We start from the raw sequence: 27,102 nt of genomic DNA on the forward strand, positions 1-27,102 counted from the left end.
AGGGAGGGAGGGAGGGAGGGAGGGAGGGAGGGAGGGAGGGAGGGAGGGAGGGAGGGAGGGAGGGAGGGAGGGAGGGAGGGAGGGAGGGAGGGAGGGAGGGAGGGAGGGAGGGAGGGTAGCATGTGCCTGGAGCTGGTGGTAGTTGTTAGGAGGTTGCAGGATCATTACAGACTCCAGGTGAGGTTTACTCAGGCTCAGCCAGCAGCTGCTCTCTCTGGCTCACTCATCTCTCTCTCTCTTTGTCTCTGTTTCTCTTTCTCTCACTCCATATATCTCTGTGTCTGGTTTTCTCGTTCTGTTTCTCTCTCTCTCATTTGCTCCCTCCATCACTACCTTTCTGTCTAGGTGTTTACCACTCAACAAAGTCCCATTGTTCATCCTATAACGTCCCCTTCTCCCCCCTCCTCCTTGTCTCTGCTGCAGCATCTGCCTGGCTGGCCGGCACTCCCACCATGACTGAGAGTCGAAGGGAAGCCTTAGCGGCGGCCCCCATGCCCACCAGCGCCACCGCCGCCGGTGGCAACACCACCGAACTAACAGGGTTGGGCCCGGGCGAGAAGGATGAAGCCTTCTCCAAACTTAAGGACAAGTTCATGAACCAGCTTAAAACAATCCCACGTGAGTAACTGTGCCGACGCATTCTTCCAAGCCACAACAGCGCGGTGACTCACCATCAGGTGCTTTGAACTATAGTGGAGAATCGCACTTGGACCATGTTCTTTGGCATAGAGTTGGTGACAAAAGGGGCCATTGAACAGTACTGTTGAATATCAACTGTAGGTGTTTGAAGAGTGGGAATGAATAAATGCTCTGGCTCATTTCTCTTTATCCTTTACTTCTTCCTCACTCCCTCTCACTTTCTCTGCCTTTTAATGTATAAACGAGAAGGCTAATGGATTTGCTTTCAGCTTTCTGTTTATGTGGACACTCAGAGCACTATCTTTCAATCAACACCCATCTTCCTCAGAGACGGTACAGTACTGACAAACTGTCGACCTATCAGTAATGTTCTGCGCTGATGGATGGAGCATCTCTTTCGCCCGCAGCATCTGCGCCATACAAAAGTACATGAGTGTTCTACCCTCTATTGAAATAATGCCCGTCGCCCTCATCCAGTGACTGTGCCACTCAGCTGAGTCCTAAATATAGACGTATCCGTTGGTTCATGTGGAAGTAATTCCCATGTCAGGAAATGGCTTCTGTGAAAAGAGAGGCCCTGTTATTCTGTTATTTTGTAATTTTTCTTCCATTGACGCCAGTTGTCAAATGACTGCTGTGCTAAGATTTATAAGCCAGCTAGTCTGATAAATGATTTCAGTTTCTCCATCTGGGGAAGATCATTGAAGGCAACAGTTTATTTGTTTTGGGAAATCAATCCGAAATTTCAACTTTGATAGCCCATGGCTTGTGATAGTGAATGGTGCCCTTTGCAGCTCTGGCACCGGATGCACCCTGTACTCTGGACAAACCAGACCAGTGTTGCAGAAGAGCATTGGAGTCATCTTGGGTTGAGGTGGAATTAGCTGTGAGGAACAGATGGTATGGAAGCAACGATGTTGCTTTTGTGGAGGTGGAGTTGACTGTTGTGTTCCCACTTTGAGTAATGAACCTGATTCCATGTAGAGCTAGCAAGACTCGCCCCCCCATCGCCCGTTGACAACCCCCCTCCCCTCCCCACCCCCTCCTCCCCTCCCTTAGACCCTGGATCTCACAGTATTGAGCTTCCCCCTCCCAAATGCCCACCCCACTGATCCAATGTCTGTGTTTGACGATTGCACACTAACAACCAAGTAATTAGGCTTTTACCATGTTTCACCTCTCTCCCTAATTATCACATTGTGTGATGTGGACAGCGGCTAAATAAGGGGGTGCTGGGTACGCCTCAGACAGAAATGCACATGGAGCGCGTCCCGAAAAAAGCCAGTCCATAACAGTGGGGCTTAAATGACTGTTTTTGCTCAGGCTCTCAGTCAAAGGCAGCGACTCTCACCCTGCACTGCTGCCAAGCTGGCGATGATGATGAATGCCTGAAGGACTGTCTTTGTGAGACTCTGAAAAAAATAAAACATTGATCCTCCGTGTGAGTGCCGGGACAGAGCCTTGATGAAGGACACGCGAGCGGGGAGGGGACGTGCTCGCCCGAGACGGCCTGTCAGACCGTGGCGAATGATTCCCGCTGCGTTTATGCACCGCAGTCTGTCCTTAGCTCGCTTGGTGTTGGGTGCGATGCATGGGTCTGCCATATCACGCCATCTTGTTTTAGGGTCTCCGGTGGGGTGTGATAATAAGGATCTATAGATAAAGCTCTGAAGGCAAGATCCCTACTCTGCTCCATCTGTGGGCCGAGGGCTCCTGGAGAGAATATCACTTTAACAGAGTCTGGCAAACTGCTGGAGCTTCATTTTAGCTTGGACAAACTCCATTACCTTACCTCGTCCTCCTTATGGATGTGTGTCAGATATTTTGCCTCTTTGTATCATTTCTCATTTAGCTTATTCAGAACCCATTTCATGCCCAGCAAGAGCCTATCAAAATAAACATTTAATCTGAAGGCTCAGGACCATGAATCCCCTGACTTAAATATCACAAATCACATGCTGGCACGCACACACACACACATACACACACACACACACAAACACATGGATACAGAAGACTGTGGTCTTGACTACTTGGTCACTCCCCACTGTGACGTTGCCCTATTTCAAAGAGGTGTCCTCTCACAGAGGGATGTCATAGCAGCATAATGAATTTGTCAGCACCCTTACTGAGCACCCCAGGACTCTACTTTCAATGACAATTAACCTCTCAGCACTGAGTCAGTTTAATCCATAACTCCAGGCCCACGCTAGTCATTACTCGAAATAACACTGACCTTATATTGACATTTTCAAAAAATGTGTTCTTGGAGTATAATTTAGGCTTGTTGTTACAGCAACGTACTTTGGTATTTCCAATTCTGTCGATTTTCCAGTGAGCTGCATTTTTCAGCTGTTTTTTATTTATTTTATTTCATGGTTGCACCACCCCTAAAGTTCAGCCAAAGATGGTAATCCTCCTTTTATTTGGTTATGTTTGATGGTGCTCACAAGAAGAAGGCAAACTTCATTAGTGAGGATTATTCTGGTGGATCACTGGAGCCAAACTCAATCTCCCATATCACCCTTTGGCTTCAGTTCTTCTTCCTCTCCCTTGCTTTGGGCTGAGAGTGCTTCCCATGATGCAACAGGAGGGACTGAAGAGACCCAAGCCAGCTCTCACATAGAGCCGACATCTGACAGATGGGAAGTGTGGACCTAAGAGGGAGTCCATAGCTCCAGTCCCCCATGCCCTTGCTCCCTGCCCCCATTCTCCCTGCCCCATGCCCCCTAAGCCCCACCCGATCCACAGCCCAGGCTGGGCAGAGAGGTTCATGGCCGGAGGATGTGGATACAAACAAACATGTCCAGTCCCTTCTCTGATCACATATGTAATGTACAAACACACTTCACAGCAGGATCAATATTCTTCACAGCTAGCAGCAAGATGTTTGGTCCATCGACTATTTTGGTCGGTTGGTATCTAGTAGTTCCGTAAATGGTTATCAAAGCCATAATGGAAGCCATTGTCCCATACAGTACCACAGGACCCACTGCTGTGGTTGTTGTTGAGTTTGCTTGAACACACCACAGCAGGAAAGGGCAAGGATGAGGTTCTACTCCTACTGGCATAACAAGATCTAAAGCAGATGTTAATTGACCAACAGGGTGCTGTCACATTCTATTAGTGTGTTGTCCCCAGTATGGTGGACTTTACCTCACACAACAATCACACAGAACCCTCCTCTTTGAATTCTAACTGTGAATTTGAACTACAGCTCCCCCAGTCGTGTTGCCTGACATTTTCCCTGAAATTGCACCCCCAAAACAAAAACAAAAACAAGATGGCACTTTTCAACCTTACTCATTCTGATTGTTTTTTCTTTTTCAAAAGCATTTGAGCATCTCTCTCGGGTTCTCTGAAGTAGGTAGAGTTGAAATTTTCAAGGCCCAGTCCACAACATACTCAAGAGTTCATTCTGCTAGAGGGCATTCCGTTTTAGGCAGCAAAGACAGACAAGAACATATTCTCTCATAAGTCTCTCTGTTACCCAGACCAGTGGATTTGGTGAAAAGAATATTGAAAATACAAGAGGACAAGCTGTTTGGTGCGAAAACCAAAGTCCTCCCAACCCTCTCCATGTTGTGAAACTGTCTGGAAGGGATGCCTGGAAGGGATTTTGGGATGCCAAAAATACCTGACTAGCCACCTTCCATCTTCACATCAAATGGCTGCTCCCTGGCAAAGCTGGCTAGTTTCACCGGCGTGCAGGAGGACCCTGCTGTGTCCTTGAAGACAGCAGGACAAAGATGGCTGATCAGGCACTCGTTGGTATGCACAAGTCAGCCTAGTAGGTGTCCCATTGTGTGCCTGATCGCTTTGGCTCCTTTTAATGCACCACACCGGAAAGCTTCCACCGACGCTATAGAAGATGTGTGATTAGGGGCTTTCGCAACCACGTGAACATGGGTTTCAGCAGCTACTGCAGAGAAACTCCCTTTTACATTTGCCGTTGCGCGTGGCTGAACGAGAGATAACCACCGCTTAAAAGTGAAGTGCAGCATGCAGGAAGGTAGGCTTGGCTTTCGAGAGAGAGAATAGACAGTTACACAATAACGTTAATTAGATGATGCTTTCATTGCTTTCTGGGACTCAGGATCTTTTAATTAGAGGGACACAAAACTGTCTCGTAGTCTCAGACACATGCTTGATGGGGAAGATTAGGTTTGCAATATTACATTACATTCCACAGCATCAGGCTAAGCATCTATGCAACAGTTTTTTCTAGAGTTGAGTTAAGAAGTTGAGTCACTGTGGCAAAATTGTTTGGCTGATTGTATTTCATGACGCACCAAAGGGTTCCATCACTGTGCAGTCTGCAGCATCCTATAATGCCAGATTCGGCTCATATAAATCGGTCCATTTACTTAAACTTAAGCTGGGCCATCATCACGTTAGACAAATCTCCCTTATCCAAGCTTTCATTTGGAAAAAATGTCAATGCCTCACAGTTCCTTCAGTTGGACGGTTGCTTATCGGCGCGGCTTTCAGGCAGCTTGAAATACGAACCTGCCACATTTCCGACACTTCCATTAAAAGATAGTCTTCCTCGCCAGTGTGTGGTCAAAATGGGCAGTCAAACAGGTGGAGTTATGGTGTGTGTGAAAGGATGCTGTCTCAGCCCATTTTCTCTGCTGTGGCCCAGGTGAAAAGTTCAAACCAGTGACCTAGGCGTCAGCCTATGGTGTCAGGGTCAAATGGGGGCGTGGATGACCACCGGAGTGTAATATGGTCAGAGAACATAGAGTTGTCAGTGTCTGGATATGCCTGAGGAAGTAGGTTTGACTAGTCTTCAACTAGTTACCATACATTTAATGAATGTTGCATGATCAAACCAAAAATACAACTTTGACACTGTAAACTTTGTGCTGAAGCCCTGGGTCTTTCAACACTGTGTCTATTCATGCAAAACCACGGTTCTCTGTGGCTGAGGGGAGCTCAATCCTTGTCAGGGGGACTACATCTGATTCCACACCAACCGGGCAAGGCCGAGGCTGTAGATCCTAAAGTTGTTTCAGAGCATCACTCATAGTTTTTCCTTGAAGGAGAGTGCTTATTGATTTTGTCAAGAGACCATTGATTTTCACCCTCCATCTCCGTGTAGAACCTCGCAGAAGGAAGGGCTCCAGCCTAGTCCTGGCCCGCTAAAGCCCAGAGGAGAAAAAAAACACACTAATATACTTCTTCTTTGATGGTTCTTTCTAGTGGCCCGTAGATATGAAGTCTTCAAAGCTGTACTGAAAGGAATCAAAAAGAAATGTGGATTTACAACAGAGCCATTTCTTAACCTTAGTCTGCAGTTTTTTTTCTCCATCTTTCTATACTGTAGACAGATCCTTTGGCATTGTTAAGAGTGATTGCGGTTGGGTAAAACGTGGTGGTTTGAGAGATGCCAGAACTCCCTCCACCTGTTGGGGCGACTGCTCCTCCGTCTCATCACAACATGGCAGATAATGGGAGCCCAAAAAGCTACCGTCCACCAGTCTGTCTCACCGTTGCTCGTGGTAAATATTGACAAAACCAAACATGGTACCAAAATTGGCTTGTTTGCAGATACGTCTGTGTCCCGTTCCGTCGCAAGAAGGTGTGGCTCACCAGGTGTTTGATGTTTTACGAGCAGAAGCTGTAATTAGAGCTCGTGAGTAGCGGAAGTGTCTGAGGTGGTGTTGCTCTCCTCATTATGGACAGCACATCTGGGCTGCAGAACATCCCTCTGATACTTATTTCTGGAGCCCAAATAGAGCTGACAGGCCCACTTTTGTGTGGTGTGGTGTGTGTGTGTGTACGCGCACGTGTCCGTGTGTCTTCTTCTCTCGCATAAACACACACACATGCACTGCCCGAGTCTTTTGTTTAGATAGGCGTCTCCACGTTTGGCAGCAGGCTGTTAGTGCCTCGGCTGTGCCGGGGAGTGGAGCGCCTTCCTGTCTGATAGTGACAGTGCTAACTTCTGCTCCGAGCCGTCCCATTTAGTCCTGTCAGACCCTTACAGAGCCTACAATAAAACACTGTATTCCGTCTCCCGTCCAGTAAGCCTCACCAGAAGAGGATCGAATGAACGGGAGGAAAGGATTTGAGAGAAACTTTGAGAGAGGCAAGCATGCATGGGGGAAATAAGCCTCGTACCTTTGGTGCAGCACCAAATGTATAATTAGGGATGAATCTGAGGCTGCTAAAGTGTAAGCCAGAGCACTTCAGAGAGGTGTGTCAAACCAATTAACACAGTCACTGGTGGTGATTCATTGACTCGACACAGTCATGGTACAGTTGATACCCTTCCAAACAGACCCTCCAAATTACTGCACCGCTCACACCCAACGAGCGCCGTGTGCCAGTGATTGGCGTGAAAGTGTCAGTTGTCTGAGAATCTTTTGTTTAAATGGCAAGTGGAAAATGCCAGCATCTGTTATTTCCACTAAATTGGCTGAGTGTGTTTGCTCAGACATCCAGACGTTCTCCCAGCGTCGCTGCTTGTGTTCGAAGGCCAGTCGTAAGAGAGGCCTTGTTTGGACTGCCCAGAGTTACCCTGCCGTTGATCAAAGCCGCATGCGTGCTGATCCTTCGTGGAAGTACTCCAACCATGTCCGCGCTTGGTCTTGTACCACAATTAGAATCGATACAGCACATGGAGGGAGATTGTGTTTGGCTGTTTTTTTAGACCCAATCAGGGTCTTGTTCTGCAGCCTCGGAAGTGACCGTGACCTCACTTTGAAGTGGTTGACCTCTAACCGCTGTTCCTGTGTGTCCCCTGTTTCCAGTGCCATCATGGGCCATAGTTTCCATCGCCTTTGTGGCGGTCATCCTGGTCCTCACCTGTTGCTTCTGTGTCTGCAAAAAGTGGATATTCAAGAAGAAGAACAAAAAGAAGGGCAAAGACAAGGGCAAGAACGCCATCAACATGATGGATGTCACCGACGGAGCAAAGACCGAGGTACTGTCTTTGAACTTCTGCCAACAAGCACCTTTAAGACACATTTACCGTTTTTGAGTTTAAAATTATGTTGCTTCTTGAATACTGCAATGTTATTGTGTATCTTGAAGGTACTATTTATAGTTTTTGTAGATTCAAGTATAGTGCTAGGATTGACAGGAATGTACTCTGCATTTTTTACATGTAGACAAATGTAATTCACCGCCACATACACTTACAGTGCAGTTCTTGGCATTACCAGTTGCTGCAACACTTTATTACTGTGTCCTACAGTTGTGTGAGGAAGCCTAAAGCATTTGTGTGAGGAAGCCTAAAGCATCACAGAGAGACATTTTAAATCTCTTCCTTGTTTCAATTGTTTCTGTTCTTAGTTCCTTTTAATGTAACACTCTACTCTTTTAGAGATTACTAAGTATGGAATTCTATGGTATATTATGAAGTGGTATCAACCCAGAGAAATGACGTTGGCTAATCACAAGTGAAGGGGAGTAAATTGTTTGAGACCTCCCTTTCAATTGCTTAAAGATGATATGGCACACCAACACTTTACCTCGGTTAGTATACTAATTGCATTAACAAGGATTCTCACTACAGCCCCCCTTAACGAAATAATTGACAATGTCTGTTTAATTTCCAGTCTGTCCACGCCAGCATCACTTACATTATGAAAGACTAATGTTAAGTGAGAGAAGGTAGGCAGCAATAACTGTCTCACAATAACAAATCTGTCCCCTGGTGTCTTTACATTTGACAGCTCGGAAAGGTTAATGTATGGACTTAACATATACTATTAGCACATTATCAATGTCAACTTTGTTGACACGTTATTGGTTAAGGTAGCTTCCTGTTAGGTTTAAGTTCAAGTCTTCACAAGGGACATCTACACCTTAAAGAAGGTGAACCACCCAGTGAGGCTCTTGATAATTCAAAATTACTAAGACTACCAAAACAATAGCATAACAAACTCAATGTTATTATGAAAAGTCCAATGCTCGACAATATACACATTCTCTATCAGGCAATTTAGCTATCCTTCAAAGGAAGCCATACAACAAAATACTTCCGTTTAATAACATCACACCTCTCCTATTGGACGTAGTCCCTGAAGGCAGAGCCTGCAGCTCCACAGGCAAGCAGTCATTTCTCCTGGTGTGCCCAGACTCTGGTGTTAACTCCTGTGTGTGGTTGTTTTAATTTGTTTCTCTTCCTTCTATGTCCTCCTTATCTGTGTTGTGTCTGATGACTGTTCGGGACTGTCATTGGCGGTAGGTTCCCAATTGCTGTTGGATCTTTATAAGCCTGCTACTCTGACGTTTCCTAGCCTCTTGACAACAACTTACTCCCGTAGAACCAAATATATGTAACTATGCATACAGTTCATGTATATCTACTGTATATATGTGTGTATTCCTGCATATGCACATATATATGTACGAAGGAAGCACTGGGTGCGCTTTGACAAGGTTGAACTACATTGATTTTTCACTCCCTCGAGAATCTCTGATGCCTTTCAATTCATGAATTTGCATTTTCGAACGAGTGCCCATAAGCGAATGTAAAATGATTAAGTGGCTAGCTTCTACTAAATGTTCTTTAATAACATTCCAATAAGAGTACGCCTCAGTCAGAGCTTTGCACTTACTTATATCGACCTTGAGGCAAAGGCCTTATGCCATTTCCACCACATAGAGCACAGTGTTTTGAATTAAGCTATAAAACATACTGATCAGACTTTCCATTCCAACATTTACCAGGACATGTAGGAACAGTAATTGCAGGCACCGTTCACGGATGTCTGCTTTTTACTTAATCATTTTACTCGCTGTACTCTCCTTCTCTCTGTGTCCAAGCAACACTGATCATTAGAGCTAAGACAGGAATATGTCTGGGTGCACTTTCAATGTGCTCACCCTTGCACGAGGAGACAGATGGGACAAAGCCAAAATGTACTTCAAAACAAATCAATGTTGTTCATCCTTTTTGCTTTTTACACCAGCAACCTTACAAACTAATAGGGCAGGTTCCTATTGTCCCCCACCCCCTCCCCACAGCACCGACAACTAGTGTAACGCTGGCATGTTGCTTATAGCTACCATCATCATGGGGGTTACACATGCAGCTGAAAGTTATGGTGGCAATGTGACTGTGTCTCCTAAAAGGGATGTGGAGACTTGAGAATGGGGGTTTACACACGAGCACTGTTCTGTATCTACTGAGAATGCCCTGCATGCATAATGAAAAGAGAAAGTTTGAGAGTTTGGAAAGGCAACCTTTGACACTTGAATGATGAACCTTGAGAAGCTAGTTGTCTGCCTCTTCAATCGCATGCTTTATAATAACCAACTGACCCCGCCCCACTGAGGTCATGATCCACCGCCACCCTCCTCCTCCTAACCAGCCAGCGAAGGGCTACTTCTCTCTTCTTCTTCTCTACGCTCTTTTCTCACACCATTTTCTCTCCAGACATTTTCCAGTTGATTCATTTCTTCCAGAAACTCAATCTGCTTGAAATAACAAAGGGAATAGTCTTGCAATGATCTCTCTCTGTCTCTCTCTCGCCTCTCTTTGTCTTGTCACTCTGTCCCTCTGTCGCTTTCCCCTCACCCTGTCTTACTTCCATATCTTGCGCTCCCTTTCTCTTCCTTCTATTTCTCACATTCTTCAAATGACTCCACTTTACTCTCCTTTTTCCTCATTGCTCTATCATTTGATAGTTCTGCTCTTCTGCAGACCAAAATATCGAACGTTTTTCAGAACCACATCATCAAGGGTCTTGACCTGAGCATAGTGCATTTCAGAGCATGTACTGGTCTTAACTGCTTTGGTGGTTTAGTGCTTGCTCCCCCCCCCCCTCCCAAACTAAAAAAGAAAGGCAGCTTTTCAGGAGCGGGTTCTGCCAGAAGGCCTGCTGGCAGGCCGTGGGTCGGGGCCACAGTCGGGCGGGGCCTGGGCACTGACGCCTCCCGGAGACACTGACTCTTGGTGGGTGTGTCCTTCAGGCCTTGAAGGATGAGGATGATGCCGAGACAGGGCTGACCGATACGGAGAAAGAGGCGGAGCCCAAGGAGGACGAGAAACTGGGCAAATTACAATACTCGCTGGATTACAATTTCACTGAGAATACGGTAAGGGTCCGCTCTCCGAATCGCCCTGTGTGTGTCGTTGTTGAGAAAGGTCCTCCTTCGTAAGTATGGTCACCCGCCCCTCCTCTGTGGTGGTCCATCCCTTCATCTGCCCCATCCTGAGGCGGTTCTGGAGAGCAGGTTATGCATAACCCTGTCACAACATTGCTGCACACCACAAGAGGTTCGCGGTAGTCGACTTTGTGTTTCTGTTCATCACTTCTTGTCCTCTTTTTGTTAGGACTCACTTGGGATTTGCAGATCCCTCCCCAAAAAATCCAATGTGCTCTTTCAGCCTCAACCAATCGCAGTCCCTGCTGAAACCCATCTGGGTTTTTTCTCAGAGGCTGAGTTTTAAAAGTAGAGAGTCTACAGGAGCAGAACAACTTCCTGTTGGCAGATGTTCAGTGACAGATAATAGAGGCTGGGCATGAGCATGGGACTGGATCTCACTGGGCTAGCTAACTCCCTGTCATAAACAAACCTGACAGACTGGGATTAACTACTAACATGCTTCACGGACCCACAAACACACACATGCACACATACTCAACCAGACACAGATATATACAAACAAATATGGTCACGTGGTATCCTTCTCAAATCTGTTTCCTCAGTGGTGATGATAGCAATAATGATGATTACTGTGATAATTGTGAGTATGCTAGTAATCACAATATTATCATAAGATAATCATCACCAATCATAAAAGGCACCGAACATGGGACATTTTTCACAAGCTGACGTTCGCTTTCAAGTAATGGGAGAAACGAGTTGTTTTGTGTGTGTGTGGGGGGGGGGGCTGTCCAATCACATGTGAAGGACACCTGGAATGTCAGGCCCACCTCACCCAGTCAGTGGACAGATTCATTCTAGCTGGAGAAGCGAAGACATGGAACCTCCTTCCAGTCTGACGCACCTCCAGCTCCGTGACAGGATGAGAGTCAAATAAGAGCTCAAATGGTTTCGTTACAGTTGATCAGGTTGCACAGGTTTTGAAATCACAGAGAGAAAGTGAATACAGTCTTGCTTGAATGGTGAAGTCAGAGGGAAAGAGAGAGAGGAAAAATGAGGTGCAAGGTGAAAATTCAGTTTGTTTACTTTGGTTAACCAGCAGTGATGGGTGATGCGGCCAGCGACTCTTGAGACCAGGCTTTTAGTGCTAATGAGAGCTTGGGAAGGGAGCTAGCTACTGAGAGAGGGAGAGGGGGAGGGGGAGGGGGAGAGAATTGGCCAATAACCCTCAGAGGAATCCTCACGCGCCACACAAACACAAGCATAATGCCACTCCCACTTCACTATTCCCCATCACGCCATTCATCAGCCTTTTAACAAGTCTAACGGGAGACTTTAAGCTTTCAGGAACAAGAGTCAATAGTCTGCATTACCATTTTAAACGGAAATAAATAACCCTCCTATGACACTCGCAGAACATCCTCTCTTCTCTACCTGGGCCTTTCTGTCGTAGCGCAGCCATACAGGTGACCTCCAAAACAGGACCGGTATTAGGAAACCGTCAGCAAGACTGCAGGAAAGGGGATGTGACAGTTAGTTTTACATCCCCCTAAGGCATGGCAGCCCTTCATTGAAGTGTGAGGTTTGTGTGCATGCGTGTGTGTGTGTGTGAGAGAGAGATCGCCCGCTGTTGGAGTGGGGCCCATTGCAATAGGACAGGACAATGTGCCAGCAGCTGAATCACCAGCATGTCCACGCTGCTTGGTTCTCTGCCCCCCGGACCTCCCGTCTGTGTCCAATATCCCACAAACACAGCGGGGTCATGACCTGGCGCGGGCTGTGCTGACACGCTCCCGCTCCCCTGTGAAACACACTTCATATGTCTGCTGTTTGTCCGCTAGCGAACCCCTTGACGATTGGCTCTATCACGTTTTAATTGCGACAGTGTTCGTAGTTGTTCTGCACACACATTTATTTGAAGTGTGTTTATTTTAATGTCAACGTTTAGTTTTTTGACAAACCGCCAATGGACACCCACCCGAGGACGATCCAGTTGAAGGTCGTCCTCCAACGAGCAAAAACAACATTGACCTCCACTGCCCTCCTCTCTGTGATGATGAGGCATTGTGGGTAATGCGGTTCACTGTAAATACACTGTGACACAACACTGTAGCAAGACATGACGCTGAGCCTCTGTTTATGGTTGTGCTAAAATCGAAGGGACATCACGCCAGGATGAATAGTCACACACAGATGTGAGTGATGTCCCCCATCTGAGCTGGGCCAAACAAAACTCCAGTATCACTGCACTGAGGATGGTGAAGGGATAGCCAGGGTATTTGTACATATTCTCATTGCTTGTTGGGCTATGTAACATGTTTTGGTGACACCATTTTAGAGTTTGTATATCTGTCTGTGTACAGAATCTCTTAAAAGTATAGTGTCAGTGCAACCGTTTTGTGACAATGTTATGCATTACCTGACACCAGCCATTGATTGAGGACGGTCCATGCTTTTCCCATGGTGCTCTCTGTGTGTGGCGTACTTGTGCGTAAACCATGGGCAGAATGTGTGTGTGTGCGTGTGTGTGTGTGTGGAGTACTCAGCGTGGTCGTCTGTACCGTCCATCAACCCCCATCTCCACCCTAACCCATCCCTTCAAGAAGACCTTTCTCTGCTGGACTCCCACCACCATCTCTCCTCTGTCAGGTTCCAGCATCTGTCACTGCACCAAATCCACACATTACCAAAGGCAGAGGGGCCTGCCTGCTCTGCTCCTGGATGTGGCTTTATTGTGCCACATGGTCCAGACAGGTCTCTGACAGCTGGAGGGCTCCATGGCTGAGTGGCCATGTCGCCCTCCAGATTGCCAATTGATGGTAGCCCTGATAGGATGTTGATTGACTGACTAGGCGGGCCCTAAGAGGCCTTGAAGGAGCCGTCCTGACTGGCAGGTCAATCAGCCTTCCAGGGCCTCTGCTGTGGTTATCAATTATCAGCCCTATGTGGGGGAGAGAGAGAAAGAGAAGGATGGGGGAGAGAGAGAGAGAGAGACATGCAGCTAGGTTGGACTCTCACTCTGAGGGACTCTCACATTCGCAAAAAGCCTGGGGAGTGTTATGGCGTGATGGAACATTAATATCACCCACACACATCAATTATTCATCATCTGAAGACTTATCTGGTGCTTAAAAGGGTTTCTACAAAGACTAGGAGCACGATACACTAGACAGATATCCAGTTGAAAGACGGGATTCTTGTGCCACACACGTTCACGCCAGTGACATGACAGCATATACAACGACTCTCACAGTAAGAGTCCCTCTGTTCAGATGCTCATCTCAAGATGGTGGTGGAATGACAGTGCAGGCTTTGCTGGCTGCTGTTAGCTGGGCTGGAGTGGACTGGTACTGACTCGTGTCTCTTCTCTCCCTCTTTTCGTCTCCCACACTCCTCTCAGCTCATGGTGGGGATCATCCAGGCTGCCGAGCTGCCTGCTATGGACATGGGAGGCACCTCTGACCCCTACGTCAAGGTCTACCTGCTACCGGACAAGAAGAAGAAGTTTGAGACCAAGGTCCACAGGAAGACCCTTAACCCTACTTTCAACGAGCAGTTTACCTTTAAGGTACAGTACAGTCTGAACACAAACACAGTGTGAATTATGTGTGGAGACATTGTGTATGCTAGGTATGCACAGTACACATACAGTATGTAGTACAGATCGTAGTTGCAATAGACTGTTTGTTAGTTCCACTGACAAACTCATTTGCATGCAGTGGTGGATTCTGTGAAGGTGTAGAGACAGCGACCAGCTGGCACATTAACAAGCTCCTGACAGACTGCCTCACATACAAACACACCCCCACACACACACACACACACACACACCAATGTGGTGTGATTTGGATTAACATAGGCAGATGCACCTTTCCTGTCTTGGCCTAGATTTGAGCAAACATTTCTCAGTCTTGAATGTGTGATTGTTACCCTGTGGTGGAAAAGTTTAGTCACTCAACCAGCGGGGGGGAGAGTCCACAGATGTCTGTCTGCTGTGATAAATAAGCAGCTTGTGGCAAGTTTTCTATACGGGTGCCAACTTTTCTTGTATGCCCGTCTCTGGAATACATTAAACATGTAGACTATGAAGACAGTGGAATTCCAGTCCCACAGTTCCACAACCAGCCTGTAATTCCAAGTGTGCAAGTTATTGAAATAAAGGAGTCAGTGGAGTGGCTCTGAGATAGCGTCAAGGACAAACCCTGGGCGCTTATCTCTTCTCCAGCCAATCAAGCAGTTTGTCGCTGTGTTGTGACAAGTCCTCATTGTATAATGAGTTTTGTCTTGAAAAATGTCTCAATTGGAGGCAATCAGGAAATCAAAATCCCAGACAGCATACTCACAATCCCCCCAGCACACTCACACACACGCACATATCTTTTTCACCTTGCCCCGCAACACCAACACTCCAGAACACAAATACACACAGAGGCACACATACTTGCTGGATCGTAATACACATGAACATGAACACACACACACACACACACTCACTGTCCCTGAATCTGCTCCAGATAAGGCAGTCTGTCAGTCACAGGGATGGAGGAAGCGTGTGTGATTGATTAGCTAGGCTCTACATTCTCAACTTCCCCAACACAGTCCTCCTACTCCCTAGTCCTTGACATGTAATTACCAGCACCGAGCAGGACTGCTCCGATTCACAGAGTCTTTAAGACTGGACAGCCATTTAAACGACATGCTTACCAGTACAACTACCATTAATCAACAGTTAGTGTTGTGCAGATTTGTATTATATTATAAACTCATCAATTGATTCAGTTTATTCAGACGCCGTGCACTCTCCTGTTTATTACAGGCCTGGACTTGAAAAGTTTCATCCAACAAGCCCTCTTCAGTGGCGTGACCAGTATGGCTTTTAACTCCCTCAGGTGCCCTATGTTGAGCTGGGAGGCAAGACTCTGGTGATGACCGTGTACGACTTCGACCGCTTCTCAAAGCACGACGCCATCGGAGACATCAAGGTGACCATGAACAAGGTGGACTTCAGCCACGTGACGGAGGAATGGAGGGATCTGCAGAGCGCTGAGAAGGAGGAGGTGAGACCACAGAAGAAGACATCTAACAGCTGCTAAAGAGTGTTGATGTCAAAAAAATGCACCATTTCAGATTGTTTTTGACAATAATCATATTATTGCGTTAAACACGTGTTGTCGAGATGCTATTGCAGGTTGAGGGGCCATAGCCTGGGTAATCTCTCTCTTATGGAAATGTCATGCAATCAACCCTCCGTGTGTTCCCTTCCACTAATAAGAGTATGGCTTCCAGCCTGCAGTTGGGGATATTCAATTTTCACGGTAAATGTCATGGCATATAGTATTTAAACATTGGTTGCTTGGAGAACTTTTGTGTTTGTGCTCAGTTCATGTAAAGGTTAATGATAACACTTTCTGAGGCCTGATGCTGCCAGGGAGTTGAAGGGCATCTGTGAAGGTTGAAGCCTGTCCGTGTTGCGCCAGACGTTGACTCCGTGTCGGACAGCATCCCTGTACAATTTCATGCAAGGCTTGAGACGTTGTCATCATGCTTTTAAAGCTACAAGGTGCAATTGAGTGTGCTTTTGGTGAAAGACCTTTGAAATTGCCACTTTCACTGACTGAAGAGTCGAGCCATTGTTTCAACTTACTGTTGTCAACTCTGAAATGTGGTCGTTATGTAAGGGCATTATGTGTCACGGAATCCTCGCGCCATACCTAGGTGACCTAAAGAGACAGTAGTGCATGTGATATGGGAAAATCTTTGCTAAAAGTTGTGATTCAGAGTCTTGGATAAAAGTGGGTTGGGTGATTGACAGACACACTTAACAACTTCGACCTGCTTCAATAGCTGCAAATTACAACCAACAAAGGTCATGCCAAACGCATGCTCTCTCTTGGATTGCTAACAACAACTGAGACTCTATATCCATTCTGTAAATAGTCCTTGCAGTGGGTTTAGCTATTTCAAACACAGTCAGATTTTCATGAAGCCAGTCCTTTGTAAACCTCAAAAGAGCTTGTACGCTTTGAGGTACTTGTATTTTCCTGACAAACTGTCCTCAAAAAGACATTTGAAATGGCATATTCTGTCAAGAATGGGGGGAAAAAAAAGATTCACAGCAATGTCCCTTCAGTAAATGTGTTTTTCATCCTCGCGAAAGGAATTTAATAATGGACATGTTATTCACCTGCGAACAACCTGTCTCGATTTCATTCGTCACGTCAGCCAAGCTCACCAGTATACATACAAACTGTGTTTACACAGTGAAGTCTACATCCTCAACCTATCATACCAAACATGAACAGTACAGCAGAGAAGAGGTTCTCCCAACTCAAAAGGCTGTGGCTGGCCTTTTTCAGTTATTCATGGAATATATTAGAGTGTGATTGGCGCTCCAGACAAGCGTGATTAATATCGCAGTCTCTCTCTAGCTCTCAAGCCAGTCTCCCAGGAGTGTGTATTTATGTTGATTAAACTGAAGTTGCAGTCATTAAGGTGAGAGTTTATTTAAGCATTGTGAGGTTTTGTAAAGAGGTCTAGCTGCTGGAGAGAATGGTGAAATGAATGGGACTTAATGATGACAGTCCTGGGTTGAAACACAGCCACTGACTGCCCCCTTCTACTACACACAAACCTGGCAACCCTATTACAATCCCCCCCACATGCTATTAAGCTGCAGAGGGAAAATGGGATGTGATTATAACTGGAAGAAAATCCTTAAATATAAAACAAAAGTCGATATGCAGGCCTATTTAGGCAAAAGGTGATTTATAATGGTTGTTGTTAATGGCTGTTTTCAGTCAGTGGTAATGCTATTATCTGAGAGAGTTATTGAGTGCTCGTCTGTTCCCCGTGTTACACCGAGTACTGCTAGAAATAGGTATCAGGTTCTGTTCCCAGTGTGATTACTATCATTTATTTTGTTGCTCATGTGTGTGACACAATAGAATGATTGAAGTACTTGGTAATGGCTCTTTAGCGAGAAACAAACCTTATAACCTTGGCAATTTTCCAACCTCCATGTTGTCAAACTAAACAGTTCTAAGCTCACAGCATGTAGTGAATGTTTCTGGAGACAGCATTGTATAAGTCCCTTGACAAAACACTTCAAAGTGGTAATGGGTACTGGTCTTGATAATGCAGTTAATTTGAATTGAAGAAAAAGAAGAGTCTCTGATAAACTGGTCTGAAACCGTCATCTTCCCCTTTCTCTCTCACAGCAAGAGAAACTTGGAGATATCTGTTTCTCTCTGCGATACGTCCCTACGGCTGGCAAGCTGACCGTGGTCATCCTGGAGGCCAAGAACCTGAAGAAGATGGACGTGGGAGGCTTGTCAGGTGAGCCAAGATGCTCCCAAGCCCCCTCCCCCAACCTGTTTCAGCCCTTGAAGTGACAGGAGTCATTTCTGTGTCTGTTGTTTCATGATGATAGAGCATACTGTAGTTTAAACTATCCGTTTTCTGTGGTACACATTGATGTACCGTGTTTTTCACTTGCTATCTTCACGACAGCCTCATATGTTACCCTAACCCTACCCTAACCCAAAATGTACCTTTGGCTCCAAATCTCTTTGTCTTTCTCTGAATTTCCCTATCCATTCCTTCCTAGCCATCGACTCCCTGACCGTTATTGCCCACCAAGAAAATAAACAGCCGCACATATGTATCATGTGCTTTTAAAGAAATCCTTCCAACCTGCAAAACATCACACCCAGCCAAAGTTGGGACTGGGTACATTGATAGGAAGAAGGCTTTTCTCTTAGAACAGCTGTATTGTATTGTCTTGCACAATTCCCTGTGGAGACACCAACACAACTAGGCTCGAGCCAGGCTCCCAGAAAGGATGGTTTGTGTGGGAGGAAACAGACCACCACCTAGCAGACCTGCTGTTGTGTGGGAGAAAACACACATATGACCGCTAATGATCACTGTGGGCCGTAATGATCACGCTGAGGCTTCTACGTTGAAGGAGGTCTCAGAGCTATCACTGAAAGAGCTTTGAAATTCCAGTGTCCCCATCTCGACTGACCCTATTTTTATTTTCAATTTTCAATACACAGGTCCCCTCTGGAAATTGAGCCAAGCACCATGGTAACCGAATGTGTCACTTGTTAGAGGGGTAGAACTCACGTGCGCGTGTGTGTGTGTGTGTGTGTGTGTGTGTGTGTGTGTGAGTCTGCGTGTGTGTATGAATGTATCCAGCACTGCCTCAAATCAATGATCACAGACTCAGAACAGTCCTTCAGGGGCTGACAATGACATGATGGACATCAGACACCGCCGCCCCCCCCCTCAATGCTTCATCCAAAAATCCTACACCGCCATTAAGTTTCCCATGAAGCAACTCATTTTCTGTTGCGCAGGAAGCTTTTCATAGAACGTCAGGTCCAAATTGCAGTTCATTTCCTGTGGTTGAGAGTGAGACTCAATTCCTTAGCCAGTTGTGTGCGTGTCATTCCCTTGTACATTTGACTACTCCATTTATTCACAATGAATAGGATTGCACGTTAGTGATTCCTCTCTCCACCCATACACAGTTGCACACACACACACATCAAAACACATACAACCAAGTTCACATGCTCAATAACTCACCCACCATGCACCCTCCAGTCCATTTCTTTGCCCGTCTCTAAGTACCCCCCCTCTCTTCCCCCTCTCTCTCCCCTTGTCTCCCTCTCCTGTTCTATTTTCCTCTCCGCCTCCTCTCTCCCCCTCTCCCCCTCTCCTCCTGTTCTCTCCCTTTCTCCTCTTTCCCCCTCTCCCCCTCTCCTCCTGTTCTCTCCCTTTCTCTTCTTTCCCTCCCCCCCTCCTTCTCTCCCTTTATTTCCACATCGCCGCTTCAGACTTTCTCCACTGTAATTATCATGCACCTGGCTCCCTTCTCCCCACTCCTGAGATGCCGGACCAGGCCCATCAGAGCCTGACCACCTCACGATAGCACTCTGCACATTAAGAGCCCAGGGTTTTCTCTCATCTGTCAGACAACCACGGGTAGCCATTAGGACTCCAAAAAAAACACTAATTTGCTGCTTTTTTATGCCGCTACCAGTAGCTTTCACCTGTGTCCATTTGCATGGCAGGATTGGCCACATCCTGAGCTGTCAGTCAAACTGACGAGCTAATAGGAAAGCAGGCAGGGAGGTGGTTTGAGGACAAGACAGTGACTTTGGAGCTAGAGGGGAAATAGATAAATAAAACATGGATTGACATTTAGTGCTTGTGTTTGTGATCATCCATACGCCATTCTAATTTGAGCATGTTGTATGTATATACAGTAGCGTGTGCTTAACAGTTCAGAGTTGAGTGATGTCAGGGATTTCAGCTTGACTGTACTGTAATAGTGCCATGGGTTTCCATCACGTTTGCCTGGGAATTCTGATTATCATAGTAATAGCATGTGGTGGACTGACTTACTAGGTGGATGTTTGGGGGTTTATGTGAGAGAACGTGAACGTGAATTGTATCAGACCTTGTGATGGTCATAGAATAAATTAATATTCATGTTTTGGGGTGAAATGTAAATTCTGACATTTCTCATGATTACCTTTGATACATGATCATACTCATGATTTGATTGAACAATCCATTATTTTCTCTGTAGAGGTCATGTGCATTTTTCTCCATAGCTCTGTTATAAAAGAAAGCCAAAAAATACATATTTTTCTCATTTGTAGACGTAAGATGTTTATTTTACTTTACTTTTATGTTTATTAGAAATATGTTTTTAGATTTTTTATAATTTGGTAAATGTTTGTATAGTCTCATTTGTCAAAAATCTAAATATACCAAAAATCCAACAAACTAGCCTTATTTTCTTTTTCGCTCCTGACTAAGAAAACAAGTTGAGGACGTCTGATTTATATTTGTTTCTGAGAGAGTGAGACTTATAGTGTGAGGACAAGGAAGATATCCTGAAGTGCACAGTATGTGGTTTCCTGAGTCAACTTCAAAGCCTTAACAGATGGATGAACTAATAGGCATGTGTGTAATAACAACCATTTGAAACCATCTCTTCTCATGCCACAGACGAAGCCTGAAACAGATTAATTGATGGACTGTGATGAGTAGTTTATACAGAGTTCCAGAAGGTCTGCCTGAGATACCTTCTAGAATCTTCCCTCTCCTGTTTGACTAGTGTAATTACAGCTCCATTGATGAAACATGCAGTAGGTGTTCTCATTAACAGAAGTATCATTTGAATTAATTTCAGTTTGGCCTTTAAAATATGTGCAGCTGTGTTGTTACTAAAACAACTAGAGCAATACTATAAATTCAAGCTTAAGCTTTGCTAACCATTCAGACCTTTACGTTTTCATTTACATTTATTCATTTAGCAGACGCTTTTATCCAAAGCGACTTCCAAGAGAGAGCTTTACAAAGTGCATAGGTCACTGATAATAACAACAAGATAGCCCCAAAGCATTGCGGGTAGCCAAAACAAGAAGCACACATTGTGAACAACCAAAAAATAAGTGCCAAAGGGAAGAACCATAAGAGCATGTAGTTAAGCAAGTTACATTTAAACAACATGAATCATGAATCTTTACACAAACAAACATAATTTTATTGGACAGGCAGTCTCATTCTCAGTGTTGCATTGCACAGCACAAGATTGGTGAGAACACTAGTTCTGGTTAATGAGAGACTATCATGATAAACTTGCCTTGCTATTAGACCATTGTTTCAAAGTCACCACTACCTTGCAACTGCACAATTCATGATTTTCCTTAGTTTCTATAAACTCTGTAGGAAGTGATTTAGTGGATTAACTCCCACTATGTGACTATCACTACAGTGAGTTGCTTCAGGATAAATGGAAACTTAACTTCACAAAGCCTCCTGAAAGGTTTACATGCAGCATTGTGATAGTAGTTTACCATGAAATGTATGGTATGGGCCTTAAAGGTACATAGGGGGCTTATAGAAAAGATCCCCTTAAATAAGAACATAACCAAGCTAATATATATGACAACCCTTGACTCGTAGCTCACTCTCGCACTGACATTTACTGTTGTCAACCCACATTATGGGTTGTGAGGTCCATTAAGGCTGTACCACATAGTACCTGTATTATCAAAGGCAAGTACTGTATCAGTCCTGTACCCATGCAGTAGTACTCTAAGCTCTAAGTGTGAGATAAAGAGGTGTAGTGGTGGGACTATGGAAGAGGACAGGGACACTAATGGGGATATTGTCTGTGCAGTGGCAGCCTCTCGGATATCGAGGCTGCTTATAGCAGGGTAATGGACCTCGGCAGGGAGGTTATCATATCACACAGGCCCGGGTCAGTAATGAAGCTGAACTGCTGCTCGCTCACTCACTCAAGCACACACAGGGGCACGTGCGCAAACAAACACACCCATAGAAGCACACACACACACACACACACACACACACACACACACATGGAAGCACACACACAAACACATGCACCCCATCAGCATGCTTCTCATGTGTGGCATTTTTTGTTGTTTTTGTTTGGCAGGCTTTGCTCCTTGCCTGGCTGGTTAAAAGAGAGCTTCAGGACTGTGAGCTATTACAGATAACATTACTGGACATAGTGAAGGGCAAGGGGTCTGTTGGGCCATTACACCACAGGACTAATGAGTAGGAAAGCTATTTGGAGGTGATTAGTGGATGTCAAACTTTGTTGTTCTGTGTGGGCAATGTGTGGGTGCACATCGTCTTTGTCGATTACTTTTTTTCTCAAGTGTGTGTGTACGTACCTTTTGTATGAGCGTTTGTGTGTGTCATGTCGGATCCAAAACAGTGAGACTGAGATGACAGTTGGGCTTGGGTGCCCCTCCTCCATAGCACATCTAAGATGCTGGGATGGGAAACTAAGATGACAGCTGAGCTATATATAACCTTGTTGTGTTGATGTTCGTTCAGACTCAGCCAGATCCTTCACCCTCGACTCTGGAGTAGACACAGTTAACACTCTTCCTTTACCAAGAAGGCTTTTGGTTTGTATGATGATAAATCGCTCAAAAGATTTTATTATGACTGACAGTGATAGCCTGTCCCGTCATTTACTATCCTTATAACCAGTAATTAGCGATCAGCATTTAGCAACAATCTTAAAAACTATTTTTGGTGAGATTTGAGGCTTGGTTTGTAATACAGGAACTGTTTGTCTGGAAATGGGTTACATGATGTGTTTGTAGAGAGGCTCTGCTTTAGGCCACTACACAGATTAATCCTATGAGACAGGTTCTGGTATTGGCCCATTCACACCTGCACCTGACAATCTTTCTGAGAAACCTGCTACTTCCTGTTCACTGGCTGCGCATTATCAACTGGCAACGCATTTCTCCATAACACCTTGGCCCAGAGCGAGGAACAAGTGACATACCCTTGCCTCCATGGCACACCCTCTCTCACACACACACACAAACAAGAAAAAGGGTTAGCTGTTAGTGATGCACCCATTGCAACAGCGGCAAAGCCACTCATCCACAAAATAGAGATTACAGTCGTCTGTGATGAATTGGCAAAATTAGCCGGATATGAGTTGTGCTGAGCTTCTTCAATAACACAATAATACCCAGCCTCCCTCATCTACCAGCTGCAAAGATAACAGGTGCCTGGATAGCGCTGTCACGATGCAATGATGTTTTTCCAGCGGCAAATAGATAGGTTATCAGTGATCGACCCAGCGGTTTGTTGTGGTGTGTATTCAGTCTCAGTCCCTGAGGAGAGGAGGGAACCTCTTTTCAGAGTTTAGAGGCGGCTGAAGTTAAGAGTCAGACAAGTGTTCCGAGGTAGGCGACAGTCTGAATTTGAAGCAGTGGGAGATCATAGAAGTTTGGAGATAGAGATGGAGGAAGTGATCCTCAGGGCCTGTCTCTGGTGTCTTTTTCTTCTCTTCTAGATGCAGCACTCTCACTGCAAAACGTGCTGCTTGTGATCTCTCTGAGATCTGTCCTGCCTCTCTGTCTCCCCTTAGTTGTCCACTCATCTAAACATGCATGAGGAAACAAATACGTTTTATAAGTTTGCCCAGCAGTTGTTCATGCATTGATGGAGGTCAGACCAAAGTCTCAAGGTTGTTCTCTTTCATACAAGAGACAGTTCAAGCGCAAACTCTCCTGGGGATGAAATTGAATTGTTGGTGACAGGGATGAAACGTAAGGGGCAGTTGATGGAAGGAAGAGATTAAACAAGTGATAATAAGCCTGTGTGATGCACAATGTCCGACCATGGAGAAGATTCTCATTTAGATACAATTCCGCCCATTTTCTTCACACACACTCATACGCAGTTACACACACACACACACACACACACACACACACACAGACGGTCACCTGTTTGCTTTGTCGTCATACAGCTCTCCATCCCATTGGGAGATTAATAAAAGTCACAATGGACACCAGCTTCAAGAGAAGCTTCCCTATATCTGTTTATCTCCCACTCCATCTTTCCCTCACTTTATCGCTCTATTTCTCTTCTTACAATTCCTTTCTCTCACGCTCCCTTTCTCTCGGTCTTTCTTTTTTTCCTTTTCTCTCACCTTTCTTTCTCTGTCACTCTTTCGCTCTCTCACACTCGCTTTCTTTCCCTCTTTTTTCTTAACTTTCTCTTTCTCTCCACTATTCTGATTTCCCTCCCTATGTGCACATAAGTCTAGGATGAACATAAAACAAAATTTTCCTAAAAATGGTATTAAGGCTCATACTGTCTTTTTCTAAGAATGCATCCTTTATCAAACTGGTCACTGGTCTCTTGGCTCTCTCCTCCTTGCTTATGATTAGAATTCAGAGGGAGTAAACAAATCACAGGACATTAGCCCAACATCTTGATTGCTAATGATAAACCTATAAGATGGATGGTTGGGTTTGTGTCTCTTTGAAGGACCCTCGACCTGATTACCAGAGAGAGCAGGAGAGTGTGTGTGTGCGTGTGTGTGTGTGTGTGTGGCAGGGTAAACAGGGCGAGAAGGGTTGGTCACAGCTGGCTGTCCTTTCATCTCAAGGGGCTTGAGAAGACATTTTCAGGAAATTACAATTTGTTGCTTAGGGAAACACAGAGACGTAAACACAATCCATTTTGCAGAACAGGCCCAAGTCTTTCCCTTAATTATTTCCACACTAACAAACAGTAGTTTTCTATCACCATGTGAAGAAAAACAGCTGTTTTTACTTTGTGTATGGTCTTGTGTATCTGAAATACCATCTGGATACACAAACATTAGTTTGTTATTTAATTTCAATTGTTTGTCAGTAAAGGAATCTGCAAACTCCTGCTTTAGAAGTTAATAGCAGTTTTCCGCCAAGTTTTTGTAACCTGACCCTCTATTTTCTCCTCAGACCCATATGTTAAGATTCACCTGATGCAGAATGGCAAGAGGCTGAAGAAAAAGAAGACGACAATCAAGAAGAACACCCTGAACCCATACTACAACGAGTCCTTCAGCTTTGAAGTACCATTTGAACAAATCCAGGTAAATTGGACCCCATGGCCTTATATCACTCAGTTACAGTTTTTACAATTGCTTATCTTCATCAATTATTTTTGATTGTGCTCTTCGGAAGCGTGGCACCACAGTACAGACTGTACAATGATTTCAGATGAGGTGATGAGGACGTTCTCATTAGTCCCATGATCATTCCTTTCAGAATTTCCATTGTAATTAAAAGCATTATCACAAAAAAAAATTGCAATTTGACAAGACAATTGTTCAGAGTAGTGATGAGGCAATTTTCCACACATCAATGACTACAATGAATGCTGAAGGCACACTCCAACTTGTCTATAAACACTCAAAAGCTCTTCATAACAAATTAAAATCCATATTATGTTTTGATCGCAATTCAGTACCGTCTATAGGAAATGTCCAGTACTATGACACTCCAATGAATTAACCACAATTTAAAACAAAGAACATGGAAAGAAAGAAACAAACTATTATATAAATACGATTACAGAAAGTAAAGTTCATGAAAATTGTGCTGAAAGGAAATAACTAAATGGTGTCAATGCCTGAGGTATAAAGAAGGTAATTGCCTAAAATTGATTTTGCACTTCACACATCGGAAACCACGAGTTTGGTTCTACGAGCCTTTGATTCAATTATGGAGACGAACCTTAGCTATTCTGTGTGAATGCCAGTTGGAACCTCCCAATTTGACAGAAAGAGGACACTGTGTTCTACTATTCATTCCATCCTTTAAAGGGATTGTTCACCCCAATTCAAAGTATCTAAGATGTTTTTAATGACTCACTCTGTAAGTAATTACCACCCCTTTAAAAGCCCACCTAACCCCACCTCAATCTGGGGACCTTGTTCAGTGTTTCATTACATGGCATATCAGGCATGCCTCAAAGAACACTGTCTCCTCACACACATAGGAGATGGGCCCATTCTTACTCGTTGTACTGCCTCTAAACTTGTACTGCCTCTAATCGTATTCAGAGATCTGTTTGTGCACATATTCATATTTCCTGCCAATGCTCGACACATACGTCTTCGTGCTCTGCCACGACACTTTGAATGAACACATGCTGAGGCTGAAAGGTTGACCTCTGAGTAAGCTGACAGTCTGTTGTATGTTTGGCTTTGCCATGATTCAGACTTGCTCTTACATGGCATTTATCGCTATGAACATTCCACGTCCGTCTCAACGTCTAAAAGCTACCTTAGTGAGTTACATTTGATTCAGGACCATTTGACAGATTGACGGCACAGTACATTTTCTCACAATAATTGTACTTTTAGACGTAGCACACCTGACTTCAACTTTGAAAGAGAGTTAATGTGTTTGTTTGAAGAGAAGAAGCTTGGAGAGCGGTATGACGTCTGGAGCGACGCCATTGAACACTCTTGACAAAAAGTGTTCTCCACCCCTCCCTCTCTCTCCCTTTCCAGAAAGTGCAAGTTGTTGTAACTGTTCTGGACTATGACAAGATCGGCAAGAATGATGCCATCGGCAAGGTCTTTGTGGGCCTCAACAGCTCGGGCACGGAGCTCCGCCACTGGTCGGATATGCTGGCCAATCCCAGGAGACCCATCGCCCAGTGGCACGTCCTGAAGCCAGAGGAGGAGGTGGATGCCCAGCTCTCCACCAAGAAATAGGCAGGGCCCCTTTCAGCACCTGTCCTGTAGTGTTCCTTAGCCAGTATATGTAAATACCTCAGTGATACATGGGTCCATCCAATGTCAATCCTCCCCTTGTCATGAAACCCCCAAACCCAAATAATACCCAGCTTCATACTGACTCGTCTTATCGGCCCTCTTTTCTAATTGTTAATGGTTCTTTAAAAACATGGCCCTAGGCCCCTTATAATTCCTGTCCTCCCCCCTACCCCTACTACCGCCTCTGTTTTAACTTGTGTTTCTATGTCAGGTTCTGCCCCCCTCCCCAACCCCCCTCCCCCTTCCTCTCTCAACCC

At 45.1% G+C, this 27,102-nt stretch overlaps 1 protein-coding gene across 2 annotated transcripts; it reads left to right on the forward strand.

The window, feature by feature from the left end:
• The first annotated feature begins 440 nt into the window (after positions 1 to 440).
• On the forward strand, positions 441 to 26,948 carry syt1a (synaptotagmin Ia). Of its 2 annotated transcripts, none has more exons than XM_084701323.1 (8): positions 441 to 618; positions 7,398 to 7,570; positions 10,570 to 10,695; positions 14,108 to 14,275; positions 15,597 to 15,764; positions 17,925 to 18,042; positions 25,020 to 25,153; positions 26,579 to 26,948. In XM_084701323.1, the coding sequence occupies exons 1-8, from the start codon at positions 453 to 455 to the stop codon at positions 26,783 to 26,785; spliced, it is 1,260 nt and encodes a 419-aa protein (XP_084557449.1). In that variant the 5' UTR covers positions 441 to 452; the 3' UTR covers positions 26,786 to 26,948. The 2 variants fall into 2 exon arrangements, with proteins under 2 accessions (XP_084557449.1, XP_084557450.1); XM_084701324.1 differs by having other exon boundaries at positions 10,579 to 10,695.
• The last annotated feature ends 154 nt before the right edge of the window (positions 26,949 to 27,102 follow it).

This window comes from Hypomesus nipponensis, chromosome 7 (genome assembly GCF_054491055.1).
Source record: "Hypomesus nipponensis isolate SF chromosome 7, ASM5449105v1, whole genome shotgun sequence".
NCBI classification, from domain to species: domain Eukaryota; kingdom Metazoa; phylum Chordata; class Actinopteri; order Osmeriformes; family Osmeridae; genus Hypomesus; species Hypomesus nipponensis.

Coding starts and splice junctions, on each gene's coding strand:
- syt1a (XM_084701323.1), top strand. CDS start 453: ATGACTGAGAGTCGAAGGGAAGCCTTAGCGGCGGCCCCCATGCCCACC. Junction 18,043..25,019: donor GGACGTGGGAGGCTTGTCAG/GTGAGCCAAGAT, acceptor TTTTCTCCTCAG/ACCCATATGTTAAGATTCAC. Junction 25,154..26,578: donor TACCATTTGAACAAATCCAG/GTAAATTGGACC, acceptor CTCCCTTTCCAG/AAAGTGCAAGTTGTTGTAAC.